The 27124-nt window shown below is 41.4% G+C and overlaps 3 protein-coding genes across 16 annotated transcripts; 2 read left to right on the top strand and 1 right to left on the bottom strand.

Moving 5' to 3' along the window:
• The first annotated feature begins 105 nt into the window (after positions 1-105).
• Positions 106-2679, top strand: Drep4 (DNA fragmentation factor-related protein 4). The gene is made up of 4 exons (XM_002057654.4): positions 106-254; positions 332-562; positions 904-1027; positions 1092-2679. Exons 2-4 carry the CDS (start codon positions 332-334, stop codon positions 2078-2080), a joined length of 1344 nt encoding a protein of 447 aa, XP_002057690.1. The 5' UTR covers positions 106-254; the 3' UTR covers positions 2081-2679.
• On the bottom strand, positions 2449-27124 carry LOC6634274 (putative uncharacterized protein DDB_G0271606). 14 transcript variants are annotated; one of them, XM_070209208.1, is made up of 12 exons: positions 26947-27124; positions 26468-26628; positions 15371-16074; positions 14335-15041; positions 12529-12984; positions 12401-12467; positions 11876-12128; positions 10926-11203; positions 10523-10573; positions 10330-10467; positions 4560-9712; positions 2449-3481 (listed from the first exon to the last, which is right to left on the bottom strand). In XM_070209208.1, the coding sequence occupies exons 2-11, from the start codon at positions 26476-26478 to the stop codon at positions 5100-5102; spliced, it is 7278 nt and encodes a 2425-aa protein (XP_070065309.1). In that variant the 5' UTR covers positions 26479-26628; positions 26947-27124; the 3' UTR covers positions 2449-3481; positions 4560-5099. The 14 variants fall into 14 exon arrangements, with proteins under 14 accessions (XP_070065309.1, XP_032293650.1, XP_032293651.1 ...); XM_032437759.2 differs by lacking the exons at positions 26468-26628; positions 26947-27124 and adding exons at positions 19270-19652; positions 20286-20451; XM_032437760.2 differs by lacking the exons at positions 26468-26628; positions 26947-27124 and adding exons at positions 19270-19652; positions 20286-20451 and having other exon boundaries at positions 11876-12080.
• Positions 21558-22563, top strand: LOC6634275 (uncharacterized). The gene is made up of 2 exons (XM_002057656.4): positions 21558-21706; positions 21766-22563. Exons 1-2 carry the CDS (start codon positions 21704-21706, stop codon positions 22426-22428), a joined length of 666 nt encoding a protein of 221 aa, XP_002057692.2. The 5' UTR covers positions 21558-21703; the 3' UTR covers positions 22429-22563.

Here is a 27124-nt window from a genome sequence, read left to right as displayed (position 1 = left end):
TCGAATAATTTAGAAATAAAACCGTTGAAGAAAAAATAAAAATTATAAATCAGCCTTATTATATATGGTTTAGGCTCTGTATAAAATTGAATTGTTAATGTTTCACGAAAAGGCAACAAATTTAGCTATTTTTCATCAAGCCAAACTGTATATACAACTGCACAACACTGCTGCTTGCTGGTATAAACAAAAAGCAGTGGCAACGCCAAGCAAGTAGTTTGTATTGGTGCGCGTAAAAGGCAGCTTGTTGCAAGGTTTTTCCAAACAAAATATTATTTTACGAGCATTTAAAAATTGAATAAAGTTAAGCTTACCAGTTGTCTACTTTTAGATGCTTAACTTTATTAAAGAGACAATAATGGCACCGTCCACACGCAGCAGCAGTAGCAATGTCAACCAAAACTCAAATGTCCAAGGATTGGACAAAGATCCAGATAAACAACAACGCGCTACAGCTAAGATGCAAGGTTACAAAATAACTGATAATGAACGCACACGAAAATATGGCATAGGTGCAAATTCATTGGAAATGCTACTGCAGAAAGCACATCTTAAGTTTCCGGTAGGTCTGTTTAAAACTTGAAGCAAATTGCGTTTCCACACAAAATCTGCCTCGTCGTACACCCGCCCACGAGTGGCCCTGTACATGTCCCTGTCCCTGGACATTCAAGGCCAATGTTTCCTGGCTGGCTTCCGCTTTGTTTGGCGCTCTGCACGCTTCAATGTCAGCAATACTCATACATCCAATGCGCATGCTTCAAAATAACAAACAAATCGGTAGCAGAGCACCTGTTGCTATCACAAAAATTGCTACATGTGCACTTAGGTCAGGGCCCATATTCATGGAAGTCAAGGACAGGCTACTCATACTCCCAATTCTTTACCCTTGGTGTCTTTCGACAGCTGCAGGAGTTGCACATTTATCTGGCCATTGACGGCTTTGAAGTCTCTGATGATGAATACTTCAAAAGTTTGCCTGCCCAAACGCTTTTTATTGTAGCTGGACCTGATGCAGTCATCACAACAGGTAAGGCAGCTTGGCAACGCTTAAAGCAAATTATGTTGAAAAACGGCTATTTATTATAAAACAGATGCAGACTTTGAATTTGAAAAAATGCGTCAACAGTCACCACTGTTGAAAGTAGCAGATATTTTCTATGAGTTTATTGAGCAGCATCCGGACAAGTTTCGGCGCATGATTACGGAATATGAACAACAGAAGCAACGCCGGGCTTTAGACAATACCAAAGCACATCTTAGCTTGAAGGCCGAGCACCTTGAATGGTTTGAGGGCAGCGAGGAACGCTTTCAATCCAAGGAAGAGGCCATGGCCATGAGAGCACAGACAAGAGTGCGTGGCTACTACTATAAGACCAAGGAGGAGCTAACACGCAATCAGTTGTACAGACAGAATGCCAAGGCGCGGCAGGTGATCAATTCGGTGCTAGACCAGTTCCGTTATCTGCTCATAGGCTGCGATTACTTTTCCATGATATTCAATCGCAAGTGCCAGCTTAAGCATGAGATGTTGCAGCAGCAAGTGGGCGTAGAGCAACCGGATGCGGGTAACGTGCCCAATAAACGGCTACGGCAAATAATTAAAGACTATACGTCGCGACATGCCATACTCGACGAATGGTCCGTTTCGTTATGCACGGACCTGGGCGACTTCTATTGCCAGGGGGCCTACTCGGACAATGGAAATAACTGCTCGTTGAGGCACACCATTAACCCGTATGCCTCTCGTGAGAATCTTATATTGTTTCAAGTGTGGAACCTTGATCATCAAATTGAACTGTGTCGCTCCATTTTGCCCGCCCTGGTGGCCAATGTTAAAGAGCTAGTATCACAACCTCAAAAAAAGTGCGCGCTGCACAACAAACGCATAGTGGACATCTCTGTACTAGAATATTTTCTGGAAATATTCTCGCTGAAGAACCTGAAATTAGTCCATATTGTATGCCATGAAAAAGTGCAGCGCACAAATCATTCTAATGGCCGACTCCTGTGCGGCGACTGCCACGAGTATCGCATTGTGCAAGAGCTCATGGATTTGCAGAAATCAGACACAACCTCCTAGGAAAAAAACTGTTAAAGTAACCTACTAAAGCAATATTATACACAATAACTATGTACTTATAACTTATATACTTGTATGCGAGCTGCTTTAATTGTATGCCAAGTTAAGAACTGTGTATATACATATGATTTAAACAGGTCTCAAACAAGTTAACTTAAAGCCAAATTGTACAAATCTAAACAAAGTATCTTAAAGTTAACTATCAAAGTTTAGTGTTGAAAGTATTTATAATGATTGACATATTTATGCATTTAATACATGGTAAAAGTTGATCTGCATACCATTTATACAATATACATATATAGACTAGCTTTAAATGTTGTTAACTGTAGTGCGCGTAGATGAGTTTTGAGCAGGTATTTTGCCCGTTGCTTTGTTCAACATGTCTATTTTAAGATACTGTATACTCAAATATATACTACATACTTACACCCGTTACATAATATACAAGAATACGGGTAATTGATTCTACCTAAATCTAAAATCAAAATGTATATGCCATTATTGTAGTGCAATATGAATATTACTAACAACGATTTTGCTACGCTCGGCTTCTCTGTACCTCTAAAGAAACAATTAAAAGATTTTAATGTATTTGACATATGTTGTTGCAATTTCTTTTTGCTGACTTTGTGATATAATTACTATTTTCAAATCAAAGATTTAAAAACATTGTTTTAAGATATTTCTTTATTTACTAAAAAATTTCACTGCATAAAAAATTATACAACACAAAATATATGAGTATGAAATAATAATAGTCGTCATATAGATTTTATAACAAATTCGTATGCATACGAATACCATATGTATGTATATGTTTTGTATAAATAACTATGACAAACAAAAACTATCTTGTTAAAAATGAAAAGGTGTTCTAAATCAAATGTCGCTTGATGAAGACAACACACAAAGATTACTTAAACCAAAATTATTTATTTTTATAAGTATTAATCGTTTTTAAGATGCACTCTCGCATTATCCGGATAAATATTATGTTTGATTGGTCGATTTGCTGTCATTGCGTTGTTTTCGTTTCGTTGTTACCTCAATGCGTCTAAGGGTTAGTTCTCTCTCGTGTAAACATTTTACATACTAAAGAGTCAAGGTTAGTAATGATTCGCTTCGCTAGTAGTGTTCGTAAGTTTTGTTAGAGGTTTTAGTGCTGCTACCAAATCGCGATTAACAATTGAAGAAATACATTTCCATCTCAACTACTATGCTACGTTAGTTTGATGAAATTCCACTAAAAAACTATTACTGCAGGGCCCGTTCCCAAGGTATATCTGACTGTGTTGATCCTAAGTGTGCTGGTACTTAAACTAAGGACAAAGTCTGTTGTCAGGCTATAATTGATTTCTATGGTTTTGAGAAATAATTATAGATCCGATTGTCCAGGGCCTGAAATAGAGTAAACAAAGGCATAATTAAATAAATGTTGAACGCATCATAACGTTTACGAATAAAGCTAACAATCAGTTGTGGAAAGTTGTTTGTCTTCGACTTTTTGCTTAGTTTGTTAAGCTTGAAAGATATCTAAATCCGAAGACCAGACATAGGTAGAACATAACAAATACAAATGAAGCGGCAAATAATAATTGTAACTTGCAGGAGTGCAAAGCAGCCAAAGAACTTTGAGAGGAAACTTCACCTTAATTGTTTTTATATATGGTATGTTTTTTCATTTGTCAATTTTCTTATAATTTTTTAGGGAAAAAGCCATTCATATTCATTGTCATCAAAATAAATGATTAATTTTTGTTAAGAATATATATTTTTTATTGTGTGTAAAAACAAGTTAATCAAGTATAAGAAAAGAAACATTCAATTATGTATTGTAACTCATGAATGGTTAATGTTACGAACGACTTTTTATATTGTACAATTTTCTTTCGTTGATGTTTTTTAATGGTTTTATTTAATTTACTTATGCACAAAAAAAATCTTCATTCGTTGTTCACCATTTTGTTCAAGGTGGAGTTTTCTCTCCAAAATTCGATATTTAATATTCGAAATTGTTGTAAAAAGCTTTGTAGAAAGATATAATAATTGCATTAAATATTTGCGATAAAACTTTGTCCCATTGTGTATTTGATTTTGTTTTTGTTTTAACTTAGCCAAGTTTGAATTAGAAATGTACTACGTAACATCTAAGTGGGGTTAATGTATTTGGGTAGCTACTGAACACTTGTGGGTTAATTGTGTAACATTATTTAGATACAAACCTGGTTAATTTGGCAAATTTTTACTTAGATTCGTGTTACAGAATACTTTATCAAAAAATGTGACTATCGCAAATATTTGTCGCAACAAATTATTAATTAGGAAATACGGCACATATAATTAAAAATCAAATAGCGGCAAAAAATAAAGAAATACATAGAATAGATAGTGGGCAAATTTGAAATATATAATGAAAACATTGAAAAAAATTAGTTCAAATTTGGGTTGGATATAAATTTTAATTTAATTTAGGTACCTTAGGATTTTGAACGAGTTTTACAAAATCATTGAGTTGATGAAATTGTTTTTGTTTTCTGTTTTTTTTTTTTTTTTTTTTATATATTGTGGCGATTTGATAGATTTTGAGTTGCTTTTGTTTGTTTTGTTCTCATTTTTTTTGGTTTTGTAGTTATTTTTTGAATCGATTTAAAAATTCAAAAGTATGTATATATAATATGTAGTCGAATTTAGAAATGACTGGCGAGGACTTTGCGCTTTTATTGAGATAACAAACGAACGAGCGAACGAACGAATGAACGATTTTCTTTGGTTTAAGTCTGTTTATATACATTATACATTATACATTAGATATTTAGTTTTTATTATTAGTCTGTGTGTTGTCATATTGTACATGTTGATGTGCTGTGATTGGATGAGAAATGCAAAAACTGGCTCCCTGACCCGCCCCCTGCCCAGAGTTGCTTGACCCGATTAAGATGCTGACCCACTAATATCAAGGTGTGTACGTGTGATTCCCGCCCCTAGCTATACACAATGAGCTATCCCTAAGCAAACGCTAGGCCTTGCGCCAGCTGCTAACGGAGTGCTCCCTGCTCCCCGACTGTTGCTTAAAGCATTCGGGACTTTTGCTGCTGCGATTGCTCAGAATTTCGGGTGATTCTGTGACACGGGCCAGGTCGCGATTGATTGTCTTGGAGCTGAGGACGCGGGGACAGCGCACGGTCCAGGGACTGCGTCGCGGATCCTGTAAAGCTCGGAAGGCTTTCGAGGGCACAATCTCTTCACCGCCGCTGGCCTCGGTCCAGCTGCTGTAATAGTCGGCGTACTCCTTATCCTGCTTGGGCGTAGGTGCAGGCGTGCTGTCCAGCGAGCTATTGTCCATCGAATCCATTTCCTCTGCCAAGGCGCGTTTGGCCGCTGCCTGGAGCCGTTCCATCGGCAGTTTACGCAGATGCGTGCTGTCGCTCTTCAGCAGCAGACTCTGCACCAGCTCGTTAACCAGCTTATCGCTGACCACACGCTGCTTGCTGGGGGATGGCCCGACAATGGGCGAGGCGGGACTGTTCGGCGTGGAGGGATTGTCCGCATCGATGCTGGTGTTCTTGCGCAGGGGCAATGAGAGACGTTCGCGTCGTTGGGTCATCGTCTCGGCCTCGCTAAGTGCATTAGGATTTTGGCGACGTGTAATGGATACATTGTGCACAATCTTGCGTCTGCTGGGCTTTAGCTGGAACTCGTCCGCCTGCCCAGCCTCTGACGCTTCGGGCAGATCGTTCTCGTCCTGGAGCAGTTTGAAGAGTCTGGAATGTGTGGCGGCGCGCTGGTAGCTCGTCATCTTGCGCAGCTCCGGAAAACTTTCGGACTCGGTGTCCGTCTCTGACATCTGCCGATTCATATCCGTCACGCCTGAGTCATCCTCTTCGATTTCGGACTCGGACCGCTGTGTGCTGCTATTGCGGGATAGCTGTCCCTTGCCACGGCCGCTGTCCACAGACAGCGAATGAATAGTCATAGCCTTGTTTGGAGGGGTTGGCCCAGTTGTTGTTGGTGGACTCGTCTCGAATACATTGATGCGCTCGCGCACCGATATTTTGGGTGCTTCTGACACACCGAGATCTGGTAGACCGTTGGCTAGGAGTTTTCTTTGCTGTTCCGGTTCTGGCTCCACATAAACTTCTGGAAGCTGGTTGGTCGGTGTGGTCGCTTCTCGATCCTCATCTTCTGCACTGACCGTTTGCAATCCATGTTGTTCCACAACGATGCCATCTTCACCCACAATTTCATATGCACCTGGTGAGCCCAGCTCCAAATCTGTTGGCTCCGCTGATTCCAGAATGACGCTGCTTCGATTGGGTTGCACTTTTTGCTGTACCTTGTGCTCATCGATGGAGGTATTGAAGAAAGCCATGGCCTGGCGATAGTTATGACGTTTCTGCTCGGCTTCCTCCAACTGGTCATTCTTGCCACGCTCCTGTTCTATATCAGCCCAAAAGTCAGGCTCATCGCCGCTCTCCAGGTCCATGTTAGTGTGTGTGCTAGGCGTCCAGGTGTGCACAGTTGCTGGCTCATGCATGGAGGCCAGCGACATAGTCTCAACTGCGTCGAGATTGGGCTCCGGCGTCTGTGGAGCTGATTGCTCCAGTTTGTGGGACTTCTCGTCTTCTTCATGTTCAATCTCTTCATATTGCGCAGCTAGCATTTGCTCCTGTTCTAAAAGTGGATCAACAATCTCGGGCTCCTCTCCCCGAGCTCCCTCCAAAGTGGCCCACAAATCGATTTCCACAGCTGGCTCGTCGGGCAGCTTGGCACGAAATGGCTTGGTCTCCACGGGCTTGTAGGGCGTTTCTTCCACCGAATTTTGGCGCTCTTTGCGAGCCCAAAAAGTGGCGGATTTGTGGAAAGTTACATCGTCATCATCCGGATTGCGATTCGATTCGATTTCTGTCCAAAAATCAATTTCTTCATCGGTGTCAACCTCACGGGGCTCCTCTGGATATTTGGTGGGATCGAATTTGAAGTCGTTTTCCTTGTTGTCATAGCTACCTTGAGAAGACTTTATGTCGGCCCAGAAATCGATGTCCTCTTCCTCGGCAATTGGCTCTGTTATATTCACATTCGGGTTTTCATCACGAGTGTCCGCTGACTGATCTGACCAAAACTCCAACTCGGGCTGCTTTTCAGAGTTCTCGGACTTGGCTTTCTCTACTGACGCCCAAAAGTCTTCCTCGTCTTCATTCGTATCCTCAGCTCCTGGATTTTCTTCTACCACGAAATGTACCTCAGCACATTGCGATTGGGGCATGTATTTTACATTGGCTTTTAGGGTCGTCGTCCAATGCTCCACTTCGTCCACCGTTTCCTTTTGTAGTGGGATATAGGTAACAGTTTTCTGTTTTTTTGCGCGTTGACTTTTCTCTTTGCTGTTTTCAACGATTTCCCAGAAGTCAATTTCTTCGTCAGATTGTTCTGGTTCATGGGGAGGTTCGGGTTCCTTGGCTGCCGTTGCAAATGTGGACCAAAAGCTATTCTTGGCTGCCTCTAAAGACTCCTGAGTCTTGGATATGTCACACGATTTTGGTCTTGGTTTTTTGGCCTCTTCCTCGTTTTGCTTAACTCGCAGCTTCACAGTTTCATTTGGCGCAGGCTCTTTTGCCTGTTCTTCTGGCTTGGCCTCTGTCGTTTTCCAATAACTCTTGGACTGCTCCATCATTTTCTGTGCTTGCATTTTGGTGGCCAAAAGCGTGGCAAAGAAATCAAATTCCTCTTTGGGTGCTTCCGAGGTAACCTCAACATCTTTTGTCGGCATCAACATCGCAATATTATTTGTTAGCTCGCCGTTTTGGGTGTCCGCCAAGAACTTGTTGCGCTTGCCCAGCGAGAAGGAGGTGGATACATCTTCAGTGCTAGCCTTAATGGCACTTGGTAGCAACGCGGACTTTTCTACGGAATTGGAACGGGAGGAGTTTGACAAACTGATGGTAACGCTAACCTCACAATCGTTATCCTCCTCATTATCACTCTCAATCTTGGCTACGCTGAATGAATTCCGTTTGCTGTCCAAGCTTATACTCTGGCGTCTTTCCTCGATCTGTGTGCTGCTGCCCACCTCCACGGTGGCTATGTTCTCGTCATTTGAGCTGCGACTAAAGCTGAAGCGCAATGGCAAACGCACAGTCACCGAATTAGACTCGTCGTCATCGTCATCGTCATCGCGATCATTGTCCTCTATTTGCTGTTCCAGGTCGTCTTCTTCTACTTGGCGAGCCCCTATGGTTGCGTTACTGGCACTGGATCCATTGTGGTTAATAATCGTTTTGGCGTAGTTGCTGCTGCGTTCCAGCTCGCTTTCCTCCTCATAAATGGTGCTTAGATCCTCCTCGACAACATAGTCATCGTCCAGTTCCTCGATCAGGCACTCCTGCTCTTCCTCATCAAGCATTTCATCAGCTGTCGTCCCATCATCGTCCTCACTCTCGGACTGAAGATGTTCCGCTGGCATTTCACCCAAGCCCTTATAGATCTGCACATTGGTCACGGACTTGATGGCCTGCAGCGGAGATGGGGAGTTGTGACCTGCATGCTTGGGAGTATCTGTGTCCTCTTCATCCTCGTCGCTGCTATCGTCAGATTCACTATCATCGTTATCGTCTAGCATGGCAGTGATCAGCACTGGCGAGGCATTCTCACTAGGTGAGCGTGCTCCCAGCTCCTTCAGATGCTCTCCAGCATAGCTCTTTTGGAGCTGATTGGATAAATTGTCTTGGGTATTGCCCCCGGCAATTTTGTTAATGTTGGCCAGACGCTGGCTGAGCATATCGATTACCTCCTCCTTGTTGCTGCAGATATTGCGCGTCTTCGACCGACTAACCAATTCCTCAATTTCAACAGAGTGCGCTCGCTTGGGTGGCTCACGTGGCTCCACCTTGATATGGTGCTGCATTATGACCTTCGAGGGCATATCGTCGGTGCTTGGCGTTATTATAATATCGGGCAATACACTGCTGGCGCGACTTTCGGCCGAGCTTTGGCTAAGGCTTGGTGCTACCGGATATGGATAAGGACCATAGCTTGGCACGAACTGGGGGTGGTAGCCATGCTGCAGAGTTTCATTGGGCGTGGCTGGCTGCCCATAAGCTGGTGGGGGAGGCAGATAATAGGGGTAGTAATATGGATAGGGTGCTTGCTTGCCATCCACCGAAAGAGGCATGGGTGGTGGGTAGGGATAGGGATAGGGCCAATTTAGGACTTGAGGCGGTTCGCCACTATTCTGCCCAGGAGCGGGATGGTTTGGTGGCGGCATGTACCAGGGAAAGGGGTAACCATAAGCATAGGGATAGTGCGGTGGCACCGATTGCGAGCGCTCTGGCTGCACCTGTGGAGCACAAGAGCTGTCTGAACTAAGAGAAGATGAGGATGAGTATATGCCGTGAGAAGCGTTTGTATTCGTGTCTGTAATGGGCGGTGGAGTGGGCGTGGCTGATGCATAACTATGACGTTTATTGATTTTACTGTTAATTTCTCGGTTATGGTTACTCTTTCTGATATTATCATTATTCTCATTATTATGATTAATATTATTGTGATTATTATTATTATTATTATTATTTTTGGCTTCGTTCAATTCAATATTTTCCAAATCCGAGTCCAGCTCGGTGTGAATTTTATGTTCTGAGGTCGGTTTGGTGCACGGTTATCAAAAATAAATAAAAAGAAAGAAGAAAAGATATAGACACGGTGAGAGTGCATATTATGATCAATACACCAACAATTTGGACTGTGAATGTTATACAGATTAAACGATCGAGCATATCTACTAAGTATATACAAAGTGAAATATACGGATATGTGTCGCTGTAAGGGTATGATGACATTACATATATGAGATATATCTGTTTGTGGATACGAACTTATGTGTATTTGTATATCAAGTGTACAAAACCTTTAAGCTGATCCAAACTGGAATTCAACATGCTTTAAGCTTAAATGCAAAACATATACAAATCAAAATGAAATCCAAGTCAGATGAAGTCTCTCAACAGACAATACAATCACGAACTCTGTGAAATTCAACATAATGCATGATGTACGTATAAAAATAAAATCAAAATAAATATAAACAAGTGTAGTAAATGTGAGTGTGAATAATTGTCGGATTGTTAGTGGATGGCTAATGGGATATATACAATGAGCTTCTGTTGATCTTTTGTGTGGGTGTGTGACAAATAAAAGAAATAAAACCCAATTTCTTGCAGTGTATTCATATTTCTTAGACAAAGTGCACTTACCGGCATTCTCTGGTGTTGTCATTGCCTGTAAAATTTTAAATGATCGACTCGGTATTGCGCTGCCCGTGTACTTCTTCGGTTCCGGCGCCTGCTGTTCACTGGGTGGCACGTATTGTTGTTGTTGTTGTTGGGCTGAATCTGTTAAAAGCAAGGGCTTAAGGTACGTAATCCTAAACAATATTATTGGGTTTACCGTATGGAGAACGCTGAGATGTAAAGCGGTTCTGAGCAGACGCGCCGTTACCTGCAAGGAGAAGCGATTTCTTAGAGATTTAGTCTTAAGTTTATGGGGCTTTATCTTCTAAGTACTTAAAACCAATTTATTTTGCTTAGTAGTGCTGGAAATTTTGAGCCGAATACTAAGGCGTTACCATATTCATGGTGGACATACACAAGAAGCGCATTAGTTATTTTTTTCGTTTGTTCCAAATGGTTTGTTGTGGCTTGAAGCGTTGTGTTAGTACCAGAACCCGGAATAAGAGACCAAAACTAAGGGGACCGAATCGAAACCTTGCGACACTCTCCGGCTAATGAAACCTTACCAATCCAGTTTGCTACAGAGAGAAGGGGAGGAAGGGCCACCATTGAGAGCTCACCTTGCGGGCACCAGGCTGGCGGCGTGCCCGACTGTTGATCCTGCGCGATTTGCAGCCGCCGCATTTGCTCAATGGTCGGACTATTCCGCGCCTGCTGAGCGCTCATCTGGCGAGCGAACTGTGGGCGCTGCAGCTGCGGCAGCTCCACCTCCAAATGAGGCTGCTGCGGCAGGTGGGGCGACTCTTGCCTGGGATCGCTGCTGACATCGTCCACTGTGTCGGTTATCTTTTGCAATATTCTAAACGATTTCGATTGTATGGGCGGTGAGCGTGGATCGCTGCAAGTAGATATATAGGCGTATGTTAGGTTAGGTTGTTGGTTAGCATGCACTCGATATTATGTCGGAAATTATCAAATTGCAATTTTGCTTGTAAAGGAAACGTGTGCTGGGGTTAACTAGTATTTGTGAGTGGTTTACTTTTTCGCTGACACCGAAATTTTGCCAAGCATATGAGAGTTTGTATTGCAATTTGTGCCCAGGTATTGAATAATGAGCTCATGACAAGGGAATGCCTTGCAAATTACAAATGGACTGAATTATGCATGTGAAATACACACTCAACATTCAAAAACAGAATAAACAGGACCTGGAGCAGAGTTACGAGCTCACTTTCAAATTTGCGACTGCTCCAAGTCCCACTTTACAACACTGAGAGATACAGTTTATAATCGGGCTGCGACGGCGACGGCGACGGCGACTGCGACTGCGACTGTACTACCTGAGTCGATTCTTTCTGTAGCGTATCTCAGCCTCGAGCGGACATTGATGCACATACAAATTGTAATTGCCACTAAAAAACGTAAGTCGTTAGGTTTTGTAAAGAAGCACAAAATTTATACGCATTAGTGCTGGGTAGTGTTGCAAACTAGTTGTTTAATTGTTTAGTGTTGGTAAAGCACAAAAAGTATTGTAATATAGCATTTGTTTCAAATACTCAACTGTACTTACTTTTGTAGCACGACTGGTGATTGGGAGACTGGACCTCCGCGTCCCCCTTCAATCGCAATGGGTATAATGCGAGTCGAATTATTGCTGATGTTATTAGAACTAACAAATTGCTGCTGCTGTTGTTGCTGATGCAGATGATGCTGGGTGGGTGACACGACGCGTTGCACCTGCGCAGACGGTCCTGAAGCTGGATAATTGTTGTAACCTTGATCGACAAATTGATTAGCTGAGCGTATTATGTGGCCAGCAGGCGCTTTCGTAGGAAAGAAAGAGTATACATAGACACATATTGATATCGAGATGGAAAGTTACACAGTGGACAAACGGGAACGGGAACAGGAACAGTTGTGGGATAGTGGAGAGTGTATGGGTTCGCATTCGGGGTATATGGATAAACTATATATAGGGGCTTGATTAGTGACAAACATTAAGGTTTGGGAAGGCGCCATATAGAGTCTTAAACATAAACACAGAAACACGCACAAACAAAAACCAAGCCAGCAAAAGTTAAATAACAAAACTTACCACCGAAGTTGGGCTGCGCAGCGGCATAAGTTGGGGTTTGCTCCAGTGTAATGGGAATTATGCGCTCCTGCAAATGGTTAAATTAGCAAGCGTACACTAATTGAATACCCTGTAATTCTTAAATATACCTTGGGACCACTCTGGTTTACATTGTTGCTGTTGATCTGCAAGCGTAGTCCACTCTGCTGGGCTGTTGAGCCAAAGTTTTGCTGAGCAGCCGGGCCGGGCGAAGAAGCTGTTCCGTGCCCATTACTCTGCACCAGCTGAGGCTGATAGAACGTTGCAGGCTGTGCCTGCGTTGCTGTCGACGGCGCTGTCGACTGTCGTAGAGTGGAGGGCACCACATTGCCATTCTCCTCGGGGCGTGCCCAGGGCGCCTGCTCCTTCGCCGCGGGCTGTGAGCTCAACCAGCGCAGTGGCTGGCCGCCAACCTGTTGCTGTGCCTGCTGCTGCTGCTGTGGCACTTGCCGCATGGGCGAGTCACGAGCTCCCGACAGCTGCTGCTGTTGCTGCAGCAAGAGGCGCTGTGCTTGCGGCTCCGTGGGCTGCGCTAGTGGAGCTATGTAAAGCGAGCCAACGTTGGTCTGCGTAAAAAAAGGGGATATTTAAATTTTTAATATTTTAAAATAAAATGCGCGCATGTGCAAAAGTGTGTAGCTCTGTTTTGAACTATTGCGTTTAGCAGCATGCAGTTGGTTAACTACATTTTGAGAGAAGAAATATATAGTTTTTGGCGAACCACCGAAATAAAATGCATTGACAATGAACTTTTAGCTTCCTCAGTGACAGCTTGGCAATTCTAAATGCTTTTAGAGAGTCTCTATTCTGATAGATTGACCAGCCGCTTTTAATTGTTAAAATTTAATAGAATATTAAAAATAATATAAATATTATTTATAAATCTTTTTTAAAATGCTTACAACTTTCATCAATTAAAAGAAAAGAGACTAGATATTCAGAGTAAAAAATAAGAATATATAAAAGAGAAGCGACCAACTTATTTAGGCAATGAGGCCTCATTAAATCCTTCGACTAGTGTACGGCCTAAAAACACTTCAAAACCTTTTCGTCTTAATAAGCTAGCAATATTATTAAAACGCTATACAATTTGTTAAATACTCTTTAATTTGAGGCCCAGTTGCTGAGAGCAGTACATATACCCCATGCCGGAATATTCGCAACCAATTGCCAATTGCCTCAAGTTCAAAATTCGTGTTTGGCCTTTGGTAATATCTAATTTTAGCGGCTGCAAGCACGGAATGCGTTCAATGTTCAATTAGCTGTGTTGTGAATCTTTTGTTATAGCTCACCAAAATGATTTAAAAATAAAACCTAATGCTTCCGCGAATACTCTAGAGTGAATAACAGATTTGAAATGCACAAAATCTGTGGCCGTCAACCATAATTTGGCATTAATTTTTACTTGTACATTTATTACAGTTTGATCTTGAAGGAAACGTCTTCAACCCCAGTTTATATATTTATGTTTGTCTGTTTTTTTTCCATGCAACACTAGACTCACAGTTTAAAAGCCATCTGGCATTAGTCTGTCATATATCTGGCACATATAATACTTCTTTCCTTTCAAAATATCTTGAACTTGCTTGCCATTTTTCACCTACTCTTGACATATTTTAACACAATTTGAATCTAAATCTTACTATATCACAGAATTCCTGTTATAGAAATCGATAGGGCATTTAGACTTCGGTATGCCAAATGCATCCGCTTTTTCTTGTTTTATTTTACTACAGATGTGAATTTGCAGTTAAAAATTTGAAACTGAATTCGCATTTAAAATTATGAAACTGCATTTTTTGTTAATGCTGTAAAAATATTACTCATACGCATCGAGTTTGCCGAGAAATGAATTGGCCAACATGCTAATATGTGAGTAAGAAGCTTAAAGGTCGAAATATCTGGTAAGTAGTTACCGGCTTAGCTCCTTGATATGGCGATTGCTGAGTGCCAAAGTTTTGTTGCTGTTGCTCCGTTCGGGCGGGGCTGAAGACATCGCGAGATCGTTGCTGTTGCTGCTGTTGTTGTTGTTGTTGCTGTTGCTGTTGCACATTGTTGTAAATGGGCTGCGAATGCGTTGGCTGCTGCTGCTGTGGTTGCTGTTGTTGTTGTGCAGCGGGCTGGGGGCGTTGTGTACGCCAGGGAACAGTTTGCTGTTGTTGTTGCTGCTGCTGAGCCAGTGGAGAAATAGCTGGCGATGGACGTGACTGCTGTTGTTGCACCAGCGGATAGATTGCCGTGGCTGGACGCGACTGTTGCTGCTGTTGTGGTTGCTGTTGTTGCTGTTGCTGCTGTGCAAAGCGGAAGGGACTCTCTGTGGCGCGCTGCTGCTGCTGTTGCAACTCGAAAGGCGAGCGCGGACTGTCCGTTTGACGCGTATAGACATTAACAGCCGGTGACTGTGGCATGGCCACACTGCGAAACTCCTGACGCGGCTGTTGCTGTTGCTGTTGTTGTTGTTGTTGTGGGGGTGTTGCCGGTGGCGTTGGCTGTTGCAGCTGTTGCTGCAGCGGCGGTGTTTTGGGTGAGGGCGATTGTGGCTGCTGCTGACTTGATGGTGTGTATGGGCTGTAGCTGTTGTTGCCGTTACTGTTGTTGTAGCTGTTGCCAGTTGGTTTGTACCCTGCAGAGACGAACAAGCTGGGATTAGTGGATTGTAAAGGATTGAGGAATTGTGAATCTGTTTTAGTGCCGTTAGTGGGGGGAATGCCAATAGATAATGCCGCTTGATGTCTGGGATTAGTCAGATGTCGTTTTAAAGCACCAGAAACCGCTTAGTAACTAGCCGGCGAAGAGCATGAGGCGAGCCGAGGGCCAAGAACTGTACCAAGAGAACTTTGGCCCACTGACAGTGTAAATATTAGAGTGCCCAAAACCAAACCAAAAGCCCGCGAAATGATGCGATATCCAAAGTCTCTCTCTCTCTCTCTCTCTCTCTCTCTCACTGCTCACCATCAACGGCATCTTGGCTAATGTTGTTGCTGTTGCTGTTGTTGTTGCTGTTGCTGTAGTCGTCATTTCCGTTCTGGTTTGACTCGGGCAGGGGGCTCTTGGAGCGCTCCTTGCAATATTCATCTTTCCAGAATGTGTTCTTCTCCACCGGCGGCGGCACCTTGCGCAGCGCCGCCATCGGGTTGGGCGGTATTTTGATCTCCGGCCGGAATCCTAGCGGCGGCGGCTCGAAACGTTGCGGAGTTGGGGACTTGCGCGCCGCAGCCGGCGAACCGGGCGCACTGCCTCGACCCGCTGGTGGTGCTAATGTACTTTGTTGTGGGGGTGGCGGTGGGGGTGCTGCTGCTGCAACTTGGTTACCGTTCTTACCCGTCTGTGACTGCGGCTGCGGTGGCGGTGGCGGCGGCAGCACCTGAAACGGCATGCCCATGGCTGCGGCACCCATAGAACTGGCGGCGCTGCCACCAGAGCCCGGCGACTGTGGTGAGGGTCTGTTTTGTTGGGCGGCACCGGTGGCGGCGCCCTCGGCTTGCGCATTGCGCGCCAGCCGCTTGGCCATGCGCTCCGAACGGATTTGCGAGAGATCTATGCCGCCGGGCGTATAGGTGAAGGGCTTCTTGTCTTTTGTCATCATCGCGTTTTGCACACAAGCGGGTGCCTCAAAGCCACCGCCTCCAGCGGCGCCCCCGCCTCGTTGTCCATAGCTGTCGGACAATAAATAGAAGAGCGGGAAACATTCATTAGCATAAGCATATTGTGATTGTTTTTGGTCATTAAACGGTTTCATTTTCATGTTAATTTTGTTGTTCTCGAGTATCTTGTTTGAATTTGTTTTTTCTGTACGCCTCTTCGTTCTCACTTAACCTGCTATTTATGATAATTTTTAGCATAATCTTTTGTTATTAACTGTTTCATTTTGACGCTCCATGCCAAGAGCCCTCATTTGTCTGACCACACTTCAAGATCTTTTCCCCCCTCCGCTGCATGACTAATGACTCGCTCATCGACAGTTCAATGAGCCAATTTTTTCATGGCAGTTTTTTTTTATTAATTTTTTTCTTTGCGGGGAAAGTGTACTGAAGAGCTGCCATTGGCGCCTATACCCCCTTATTAGTTGAAGTGCAATGCCAAGGGCCATAACGGTCAGACGTTGAAAGTAAGAGCTTGAATGATGAATGGAACTCAAGTGAAAAAGAAATAGATATTTGTTTACGATTTTAAATGCCATAAACCAATTTTGTTTTAACTCGAATACGCTTTCGAATTAATGAAATCCGCTTTTGACCATTTTTTAATTATTTGAACTTTTTATACAAATACAATCACATTCGTTTCATTACAGCTATATTAAATAAATTGCTAAAATAAATGATCTTAATCAGAACCAACCAACGACTAATAAATATATTTAGTTGAATTGGCTATGTATATATATAATTATACTATATATTTGTATATATTTATATTCCATTTATACACTACAGATGTAGGAAATGCGCATTGCATTCACAACATTTGAGATGTGGCAGTTTTCTAGGCTTGTCAGGCCTTAATAATAATCATAACTGCGCCCCTTAAATGGTCAGCGAATATTAACAAACAAATTAAATGTAAAAAAAAAAATAAACAGTTAACAGTTTAGTCAAGCTGAATTTCCTCACTTGCCATAAAAGTGAGATATGTCTCTAGCCTGGCCAGTGTCAATGGACGTGAACAGTGAATCGTGAGAGGGAAAAACAAACCAACTGAACGACCTTACAATTTTGGATCTGCCTGGAAAATGATGGAGCGTTAAACTTTAGCTAATAACTAAACAAGCCTAGTCAATGGCAAGATCAAGTCTCCCACCTGCTGCGCATAGCTGGCCATAAACTCGAACTGTTTAATATGGTTAGGTAGCATATCACAGATGACATAGCTGCAATATACTCTCTATACGTTGCTTATGGGTTCAATTAGTGCCGCTTTTGTCAGAGACCGCAGGCGGTTACGTCACGAATCGACTTGGGCTTGGATTTGCATCTGACATTGATGCACTCGCTCCAATTTGCATGTAAAGCGAATTGTGGGATTGCCGCACATCAGAGTTGTGGGTGCTCACGTTTTGGCTTTTGCAATTCTGTCTGCGGTTTGCCTTCGCATTTGCGGTTGGCTGGCTCAACGGGCCAATGGAAAAGTGCTGGCAACACTTTTGCTAAGACTTTTCCACTGCAAACACTTGGCAGCCGTTGGACAACGCATCACCTGTTCCTGTTCGCCTGACCCACTTAGCCAAGTTGTTAAAAGCGAATCATTCAACACGCACCGTTCATACGTTCATTCTATGCGTATGTTTGTTTATGTATCTGCACATAAAAACTAATGAAGCTGACAGGCGACAGGCTAACTGACCAACATGCCTGACAACTTTTCAGAACCCCAATACGAGGCGGAGAGAGATGCGGCTGCCGGCCAAGAGAGCAGCTGCCCATCACTTTCTTTTGGCATAACTGGCTGGCCATATGTTGCTTTCTGGTCCTATGTTAAAACTACAACCGACTGCAGCATCTTTAGCACTCAGTTTTAATTAACAAGCCGTAGACGTTGAGTGCAACTAAATTAAGTAAATTATGCGAAGAGAAGCCGACATCAAATGAATAAATCAGTGAAATTTAAGATTTACTGTAAATCTAGCTACATTTAAAAATACTTGCTGACTTTGTCAAATACAAATTTAATTAATATAAAAATCGCTAAACAGAAAATCATAAAATACTTGTATTAACTTAGCGTGCTATTCATTTAAAAAATTAAAAAGTATTAAAGTATTGCAAGTAAATAACTTTAGCTCTCCTTCCCGAGAGCTGACGTCATTTTTATTAGTGTTTTTTTTTTTTTTTTTTGGCGCACACGTGTTTAAAACAAATCGAGTCAAGACAATTTTTGAAAGAACATAAAAACTTGGATTTGTTTCAAAATTAAGAACAAAGATCGGACGACAGTGCCGTCTGGTGACGTCAATTTTGTAGGAATCTGGCATCGGTTCCCTCAACCAAAGTCTACGCTAGTTCAGGGAAGCATCAGCTGATTTTGACAGCTTTCGGCAATTAAAGTGTCAACTTGGCAACAGGCGGAGAAAGAGCCAGTGCAAAGTGCAAAGTCAGCCAGGAACTAAACAACTAATTATTTGACACAATCTACTTAGCATTTCCTTATGAATCACATGGCTATTGGCGACATTTGCAGTTTGCACTTGCAGCTAAAAATAATTGATTTTATATATGTACATAGCCGAGGCATAGATGAGAAATATGCCAAAAATAATTCCGAAGAGAATTTGGCTTGCATGCAGCCATTAGCAGCTGGCATCCGTTGGGTGAAAACAGCAGAAAACCAAATGCGAACACGTAAATAAAAAGGAAAAAAAAAATATATATAGAAAAACATCTGTAAAATTTACATTTTCACTCTGTGCTCGCATGCAAATGAGCGTAGAAAAATGCACAATGCCCAGGCACACGATACGCTGGCTCGCAAATAAACTGGATCTGTGGGATCTAGCTGTGGCCAGTTTGTGCATATTTCAAGATCAAGGGCAGCCAGCACACATAACTTGAAAGCTGCCACATGCAACATGACATAATGATAGTCATTGTCCGCCCGTTCTGACCAGCCTCTGCGGGCAAGTCTATAAATAGAGTTAGAGCGCAACAGGGTGCTTCTCATATGTGAGTTGTGAGTTGCACATTCCACAGAGCTAATCTGGCGTCAGCAACCTTATATATGTTTATATTTACATAGAAATTGTTTCACTTTTTGCGCAACAAAAAATCCTTATCGCGCATTCCTGTCATAAATTGTTGCTTAGATATATATGTATTCCACACAAGCAGCCCCAGCTGATAGCACCGCCCACTTACGTATCCACAGAGCTTTTGTCATGGCCATTCGCATTGGCATGTGGCAGCGGCAGCTCTAGTTGAAAACCGCGATCCTCTCGTACCATATAAGCGGGCAGCGTCTCGATGATGGCATTGGCCTTATCATTGTACGAGCCCAGAAGCTCCCGATACTTGGAATAGACGACGCGCTTCAGCTGCGGATTCTTCATGCCGGCAGCTGGACTCGGAGACGTTGTAGCCGTTAGCGTGGAGGTGGCCATTGTCTTGATTTTTATTTATAAATTATTATTATTATTATTATTATTGTCGATACACAGACACTCGCACTGTCTCCAGACACTTTGCATAGCCAACTGGCTCTGTCAGAATGAATCACACACAAATGTCAAATCAGCGCAAGCCTTGCCAGGAAACAATAATCCATTTAATAAGATAGCTTCTATGGGTTGCACAGTCAAAAGTTGCAAAACATTTAATTAATCTATTTTTGATATATTTATGAATGTGTAACTCGGTTCACTTGTCTGCAGATAAGCTTTATCGCACACCCACAAATAGTGCATTGTTTGATTGTGCAACCCATTTGCATGCCCAATCCCCGTGCAATTATTGACTTTGTCGAACAAAGGCGCAGAAGTCAAACAACAACTGCAAAAAGACCTATGCAATGGCAAAGGAACTGACTCAGCCGATCGACGGATCGACCGATTGACTGTCTGCGATCTAAGCAATAGCAAGACCTTTCGGGCTGGTCAGTCAATCGCCTGGCCGGGCAAACTGATGACTCACAATCATAACAACAGCATCATTGTGAGCATCTTTATCGCCGAAGTGTGCCGGGCGGCTGTGCTGAATGTGTGTGTGAAGCTGTTCTGTATCTGCAAGATACTATACGTATGCTCATTTTCGCTCACGCATGTTTATTATTTTTAGTCATGAGCTAAAGTCAGCCGAAATAAATAAATAAAATGTTTGCGACATTTGCTTGGCACTGATTGGACAGCCGTGAGATACAACAGTTAAAAAGAGCTTACAGCTAATTAACACTCAAATGCTTGGAGCACACAACAATAACAACAACAACATTCAATAGTTTTCAATGCACGCGCGGCGCAAATGTATCTTAAAGTTGCGATCGTATGTATCTGAATATCGAAAGCGCACTGTTCGTCTGCACACAGTAAAGTCTCGAAACACTTTGAAGCCGAGTTCGTTCGACTCGCAACTTCGACGCTAACATCAGCGTCAGCATCAGCATCAGCGTCGGCGTCGACGTCGACGTTAGCAACTTGTTGCAGATACATTTGCGGTAGACGCTGTTGTAAAACTGCTGCAAGCTGCCGCAAAAGGAAAACCGAGTGCATGACAAACGTTCGGCAAGCACGCGGCGGCTGCAGTGGCCGCGGCGGCTGTAGCTACAAGATACAAGATACACGGCCTGCCTGCCTGCCTGCCAGGCTGTGGAGCAATTTATATGTCTGTCAATTCACTGGCAAGTTGTTGGACGGCCGCCGCGACTGGCATTTCAAACGCGGCGACAAATTTAAGGCTAAACGCCAAACGCTTTCGACTTTTAGCAAGTATCTTGTGCTTTGTATCTTGTATCTGGCATCTTGTATCTGCGTCTGTTATCGTGTGGCTAATTGTTTACGTTTGGTAGTCATGTCGCCTGCTTATTACTTTTGTAGCTTTTCATAATTAAAACGACGTTTATCTGTGCCCCAACTTGTGTTCTTCACTTTTCGTTATCTTCGCATTCGTGGAAGTTTCGGGGCGTGTTTTTGCCAAAAATGTTTCTCTGCTTAGAGACCTAATTGAGCGCACAAGCTGCAGAAATATGACATGCCGCCGGCCTTGAGATACAAATGTATCTATTATTTGTTATCAGTTTGCCCTTTACCAAAAAACACGGTTACTGCTTAAAAAGTCCCGTGGAAAGATAAACACGACCTCAACAGATGCAACCATTGTACTAGGAAATTAGATTTGCGTGTAACACTAGACAACAAGTTTTTAAAACCAATAATTAGATAGTATTAGGCAAAACAAATCGACTTAAAAACAACTGTGACTTCTTGATTCAATAGTCGTATACTCGATATATCCATGCTTATTGCTTACATATCTAAATTGTCAGCCGTTATTTTACCATATTCTCTGGTGCATAATTATATTCTTAAAATGTCGCTAATAAATGTATAAATGAAAATTTAAAAAATAAGTTTATTTAATACTTTTAATTGAATAATATTCTAGGATTCAGGCGTATCGTTAGAGACCAATAATCGATTTGAGGCACGCTTTTTGTATTAGGGATGCATAAGATAAATGGAAGGGTCCTTCGATTTAACTGTCAGATTTCGGGTTTTGCTTTTTTCTGTCAATAACCTAAAATTTGAGCATCTTAAGCGTTTTACAAGTTGTATATCAAATTTAAAAGCCTTTTACAATTATGGTAAGTGGACTTTTCAGATCACAAGTAGACTCAGTCATCGAGCGATTACTTTAACTAAGAATGCTTTTGCGCACTTGGATCTCTTCGATGGTATTCCCGCGAAATGTCCTGTTAAGGGCTGCCATTCGCAACTGACGCCACAGGAGCTGCTGGCGCATTTGTTAATGCGCCATCGCCCCGAAGACTCGATGCTGGAGATCGGCGCCGAATGGCACACTGTCTATGACCTGGACTTGGCCAAGCTGACGCCGGGCTGCAATCATGTTGTGGGTGTAATTGCGTACGCCGGCTCGAACAATGCAAGCCGCAGTCGTCCCATCGGGCCGGAGCTGCAGCTTGTACATCATTTGCCCATTATACTTATGCTGTATGTCAGCCCGCCAGCTCCGAACCTGGAGCAGATGTACGTACTCTATCTGATAAGTCCGGTTGCATCACGTAAAGTGAGCGCCCATGTCAGTCTGCTGCATGGCCCGGAGGGACGCGAGGTACGTGGCCTGCGCTGCTTGCGCAACTTTTTGGATGCCCCGCTCCAGGACAGCGAGGAGCTGCTCCACAGCAACATGGACTATTTGATCTACACGGCAACAGACGTCTGGGAGCATTGCACGACTGGCGATCGTTGCAAGCTCCAGTTTAAGGTGGTCCTGCACGGCGAGCCGGACTTGTTTGAAGTGGAGGATGATCAGCAGGAGGAGACACTGTGGCAGGCCACCCAATAATGACTCACGGGTCTGACACCAAACAGCTGGCCCACTACCAAAAACTATTGATCCATTGACGCACTTTTGCGGTCTGAGTGCCTGTCAATAATCTGTTGTTGTTATTGAATGAAACGCTGCTCAGCTGTCAGAAAATGGTTTCAACTTATTATTCATTCAATAATTTCTTGGCGCGCCAAAAAGTGGGTCATACGCATAGCCAGATACCAGATAGATACCAAACACTTACATGTATGTATATACCCATGCATATCACTTGGACTTGGACCAGCTTGCCGATCAATCAACAAGGGCTACATAATTGAAGGGCCATTGATATTGACTGCATTGTGGCAAACCGAAAAAGGGCAGGGGAAAATGTTTTTAATTAGGTGTAAAATGTTTTTTCTCGCTTTCAAAACGATCTTTAAGAATTTTTTTAAGTTTTTTTTGTAGACTTATTTTTCTGTCTAAGTTTTCAATGATTTTATTGCCTGTTAAATTTATAATGTTGTTTAATGAGATTTCTGCTAATTTGTAACCCAGGCTATTTTCGTTAATTAAACTTAGCTATTGAAATCAAATTTTCAAATGTTGAAACATCATTTTTTGCATTTGGTTCATTCTAAGGAGTTTCCTGCGGATACAAAAAATGATCAGAAATGAAATGAATTAGGTACAGACGAGAAAAATCGTCTAGAAAATATGTACATGTATTGAACAAATTAATCTTCTTAAAAGAAGTTTTATAATTTTATAAAAAAATGTTTATATATCAAACAAGTTGAAACATAATATATAAAGTGACCAAACTTATATATATATATATACCCTGTGGGAATGGACATGGATTTTACTCCTTTCACAAACAAATATTACAAATTTCAATAAGATGGTTTCGAATAACTATATATAACTTATAGAAAAATAAATATATATACATACATAGCCATAATTATAATTATATGCCAACTAATTAATTGGCTAAAAAGAAAATTCACAAAAAATAACAACAAAAATTCAAATTTATGCGCCATTTGCGAAAATACAGCGAAAAAAAATTAAAAGTGAAAAACTGCGATAAACAGTGGGCAATAAAAAACTGTTTTCGACGACACCCCCGCACGCAGTAAAAAAAAAAAAAAAGAAAACTAAAAAAAAAAAAATAAACACGAGCAAATCGTTTAATATGATTTCAGGCCCTATTCTCAGCGAGCTTATTAGTGTGCGACCTTGAAATTAAATATTCAAAGAAAACTCAACTAACAAAAATAAAAAATTAAACGACAATCAACAATTGAATTCGCGTTGCGCAGAGGCCATACATCATTGAATGGCGCTTTCTACGGCTGCCTCTGTGGCATGCAACTGCAACCCGTTTTTTTTTGTCATTTGTCATTGAGCCGGGCTGGACTGCATTGATTGCATGACATGAGCACATCAGACAGCCTGGTTGCCGCTTGCCCGGCTGGAATCATAATTATTTATATTAATCTGTCGGGTCACCAGCGGCGCGACTTAAGTGAAAGTAGACCCAAGTCCAAGTTAAAGCTGCAGTTGCAAGTCCGAGACGAAATGGCAGCCAGCGCCTGTTGCACAATATAATGCGGTTATATTTCTTCTTCAGTAGAGATACGAATAAAACTATTTTTATTTATTTTTTTCCAAATAAATTTTCCGACGCCGGCCACATGTGGCCCGTACGAAAAAGGCAGACAGTCAACCAGCTAGTTGGCCACGCCTGCAGTTTTTTATTTATTTTTTTGTATTTGACTAGTAAACAAATTGTTTTTGTGCTCTTTCTGTTTACTGTGAAAAATTGCAGCAATATTGAGTTGGGCAAAGGAAAAAAATGACGCAAGCGAATCGTTAGAAATATGTATGTATAAATAATGAGCAGGTACTTATAAAGCAGACACTTTCCCTCCAGCTTAGCTTAGTTCATTTCGAATGCCACAAAGCTCATTTTAAACTCTTTCATTTATTTAATTCTCTAGCAAATATTTGCACCTTTTCCCATTAGTTGCCTGTCGTTTATTTATTCCTTTTGTGGCCACGTATTTCACGGTCATTTCGCGTACGTTTGAACTCAAGTGCAAACACACAACAGCAGCGGAAGCAAAATAAAAATAAAAAAAAAATACCGTGAAAAATATGCCACTTAAAATTTTGAATGCAAAAATGCGTAAAGTAAATAAATTCACACCCGATTTACGTAACTCACATTAACAACAACCAACCAAGAAGTGTCAAAATAATTGTCGCTGACAGAAATCTACGTAATGCATCAAAACATCATCGTAAAATACACCTTCGAAATATAAAAAAGATTCACAAATCAAGTACACATTCGTATATATATCGAATATAAATTCAAGTTCGCACGAAAATTAATGGATTTTTGTGCGTTTCACATTTTGTTTTTACGACAATTACAAGTTCACATATGAAAGTCATGGCTAAGACGAAAGAGTTCAAAATCCAAATGAATATAATTCATTTGATTATTTTATAATATATATAAATATATTGAAAACAAGCTAAAATAATCATTACAAAGATTTTAAATATTATTAAGAGAAATTCTTTTCATAATCTTTTCACAAATAATCTTAGCTAATTAAATCTAAGAAAGTCCTCCTCTCATTAGTCCTTCCACAACTATGTAAACATTTATGATTAAATTATACATTTAAAGGTTGAAATTTAAAATAAATTATCTAAATTATACTGATCTGATCAGAGTGGATGCGCTAAAGAAATCTTTGTCAATACTAAGTTCCCAGTTTCCTTAATAAAAACATAATTTATTAATGAAAATAAAATGAAGCACAAACTTATTTATTCACAGTGTTGAGAGCGAAAAACTTCTTATAACTGCATATATTTAAAAAAATCTTTAGCAAAACTGTTTTTCTAGTACACAAATTTGACCCAATTTTCTGTATATATTTTCGTTTTTCGCAAAGCATTTTCTTGACGGTCGTCGAGAATTTATGGGCGACATATCAACGTCAACAAAGAAATGCAAAAAAATAAATCGACTCATTCAGAAAACCTCAAAAAATGAAATGCATTTTTGTGTCAAATTCTAGACTATTTCAAAACTTTTCAGTTTTCAGACCTCTCAAGTGCGTGGCAGACAACTTCCGCAGCTGGTGTCGGCTATATTTTGAACACGTGTACTAAATTCACTAGTACGCTGATTATTTGAATTTTCAGGCAAGAATGTGTGGGAAACATTAAAATTGACTAATTAATTTACGTTAGTGTGGGAAAGCGGACAAGATGAAGATGTCGCCTGCCAAAATGCGCGTGCAGTCCCGAGGGCTGCCAACCAAGAGATGAAGCCCAAAGAGACATCGCCAGTGTCATCATCACCACCCCCTCACTTCAAGCATGGGCATGGGTGTGGACGTGGACGTGGGCGTGGGCGTGGACGCCTGGTGGCCTTCAAATTTTATATGAACCTTAATTGAGAGTCTGTTGTCTGTGTGTTTCCTATATATATATATGTCTATTGATACACATATATGTATTTATTTATGAGCATAGAAATGCGTGCACATATGTTTTATTTATTTCGGCAAAAAACAAAAATGTATTCTTTCTATTATTATTCGCCGGGCATGGGGATTTCATATTTTTTATGGTATGGTTAAAGAATCGCATCAGCACCTGCTCTGGCCTATACAAGCATTGTCTGACACAAGCAAGTAGTTGCTTTCAAAATAAGCTGATATGTTAAAGAAACATAGATCTCTTAAAATCATATCGTATCGTTTATCATAGATCGACCTCAAATATATAACAATAATAACAACAAATCTAGAGTTTAGCTACAAGTAATTCAAATTTTATGTTTCGATTAACTATATAGATAAATTACCAAATGATTGAACTATTATTGACTTTAGGTCAACTTTACAAATAAAGAGATAATGACAAAATTTGTTAGAAAGTTTTGCATAAACTTTAGTTGTCAATAATCTTCAAATTGTTATACCTTCTATTAAATGGTATTATTTAAAATGATTCGAAACTTCTTTACGTTACTTACCCAGAATTCATTGCGTTTTATGTTTGGTTTCCTGTTTTTTTGGATCGAAATATTTATCTCAATTCGACAGCAATTACTTGTAGTCGTAGTCGTAGTCGTTGTTGTTGCTGGTTTGAACTCTTTTTCTACGTAGAGGTTGTCAATCTATGCACATAAAAACACTGAAAATTTATAGAAAATTTGAGCAGTTGTTATGAATCAAGGTTTTTTATTTTGCACAAAGATCACGCCTTCTTATGTAACATAAAATTTAGAGGCACTAGCGCGCATTCACACACACTCACACGCGCACACACACAGGCATGCCCAGAAAATAGTTTTGTGGTTTTGTATTCAGTTTGATACGTAGAACAGCCTCCAAAAACATGTCTAGTCTTTTGGGTTTACAAGAGTCAGCATGAAAAAAACCTTTTTCACAATTTTCGCGTAAGTATTTTGTAATTTTCTATTTTTAAAACGCGGCACAACGCATTGCTCACTTTTGCCAGTGCTGCAGACTCGGCGAATAGATCTATATATACCGCACTCGGCTATATAGACAGCTAGCTAGATAGATGGATAGATATATGTTAGTTTATAGTTGAAGATTTCTATTTCGAATGATTTTCTCGTTTGCAACGCGTTCAAGTTAGCAGCCCAAGTCGCACTGAATTCGCA

The sequence above is a fragment of the Drosophila virilis genome, chromosome 4 (genome assembly GCF_030788295.1).
Source record: "Drosophila virilis strain 15010-1051.87 chromosome 4, Dvir_AGI_RSII-ME, whole genome shotgun sequence".
In the NCBI taxonomy this organism is placed as follows: Eukaryota; Metazoa; Arthropoda; class Insecta; order Diptera; family Drosophilidae; genus Drosophila; species Drosophila virilis.
Note: the sequence above shows the minus strand (reverse complement) of the source record. Positions and strands in the feature narration are given on the sequence as shown.

Bases quoted from the DNA above. Each gene is read 5' to 3' on its own strand.
- LOC6634274 (XM_032437759.2), bottom strand. From the start codon at position 19,511: ATGGCCACCTCCACGCTAACGGCTACAACGTCTCCGAGTCCAGCTGCC. The intron at 12,468-12,528 runs GTATATTTAAGA...AACCATTTGCAG, and splicing joins TAAACCAGAGTGGTCCCAAG to GAGCGCATAATTCCCATTAC. The intron at 9,713-10,329 runs GTAAGTGCACTT...AACCGACCTCAG, and splicing joins GACAACACCAGAGAATGCCG to AACATAAAATTCACACCGAG.
- Drep4 (XM_002057654.4), top strand. From the start codon at position 332: ATGCTTAACTTTATTAAAGAGACAATAATGGCACCGTCCACACGCAGC. The intron at 563-903 runs GTAGGTCTGTTT...GTCTTTCGACAG, and splicing joins AAGCACATCTTAAGTTTCCG to CTGCAGGAGTTGCACATTTA. The intron at 1,028-1,091 runs GTAAGGCAGCTT...ATTATAAAACAG, and splicing joins TGATGCAGTCATCACAACAG to ATGCAGACTTTGAATTTGAA.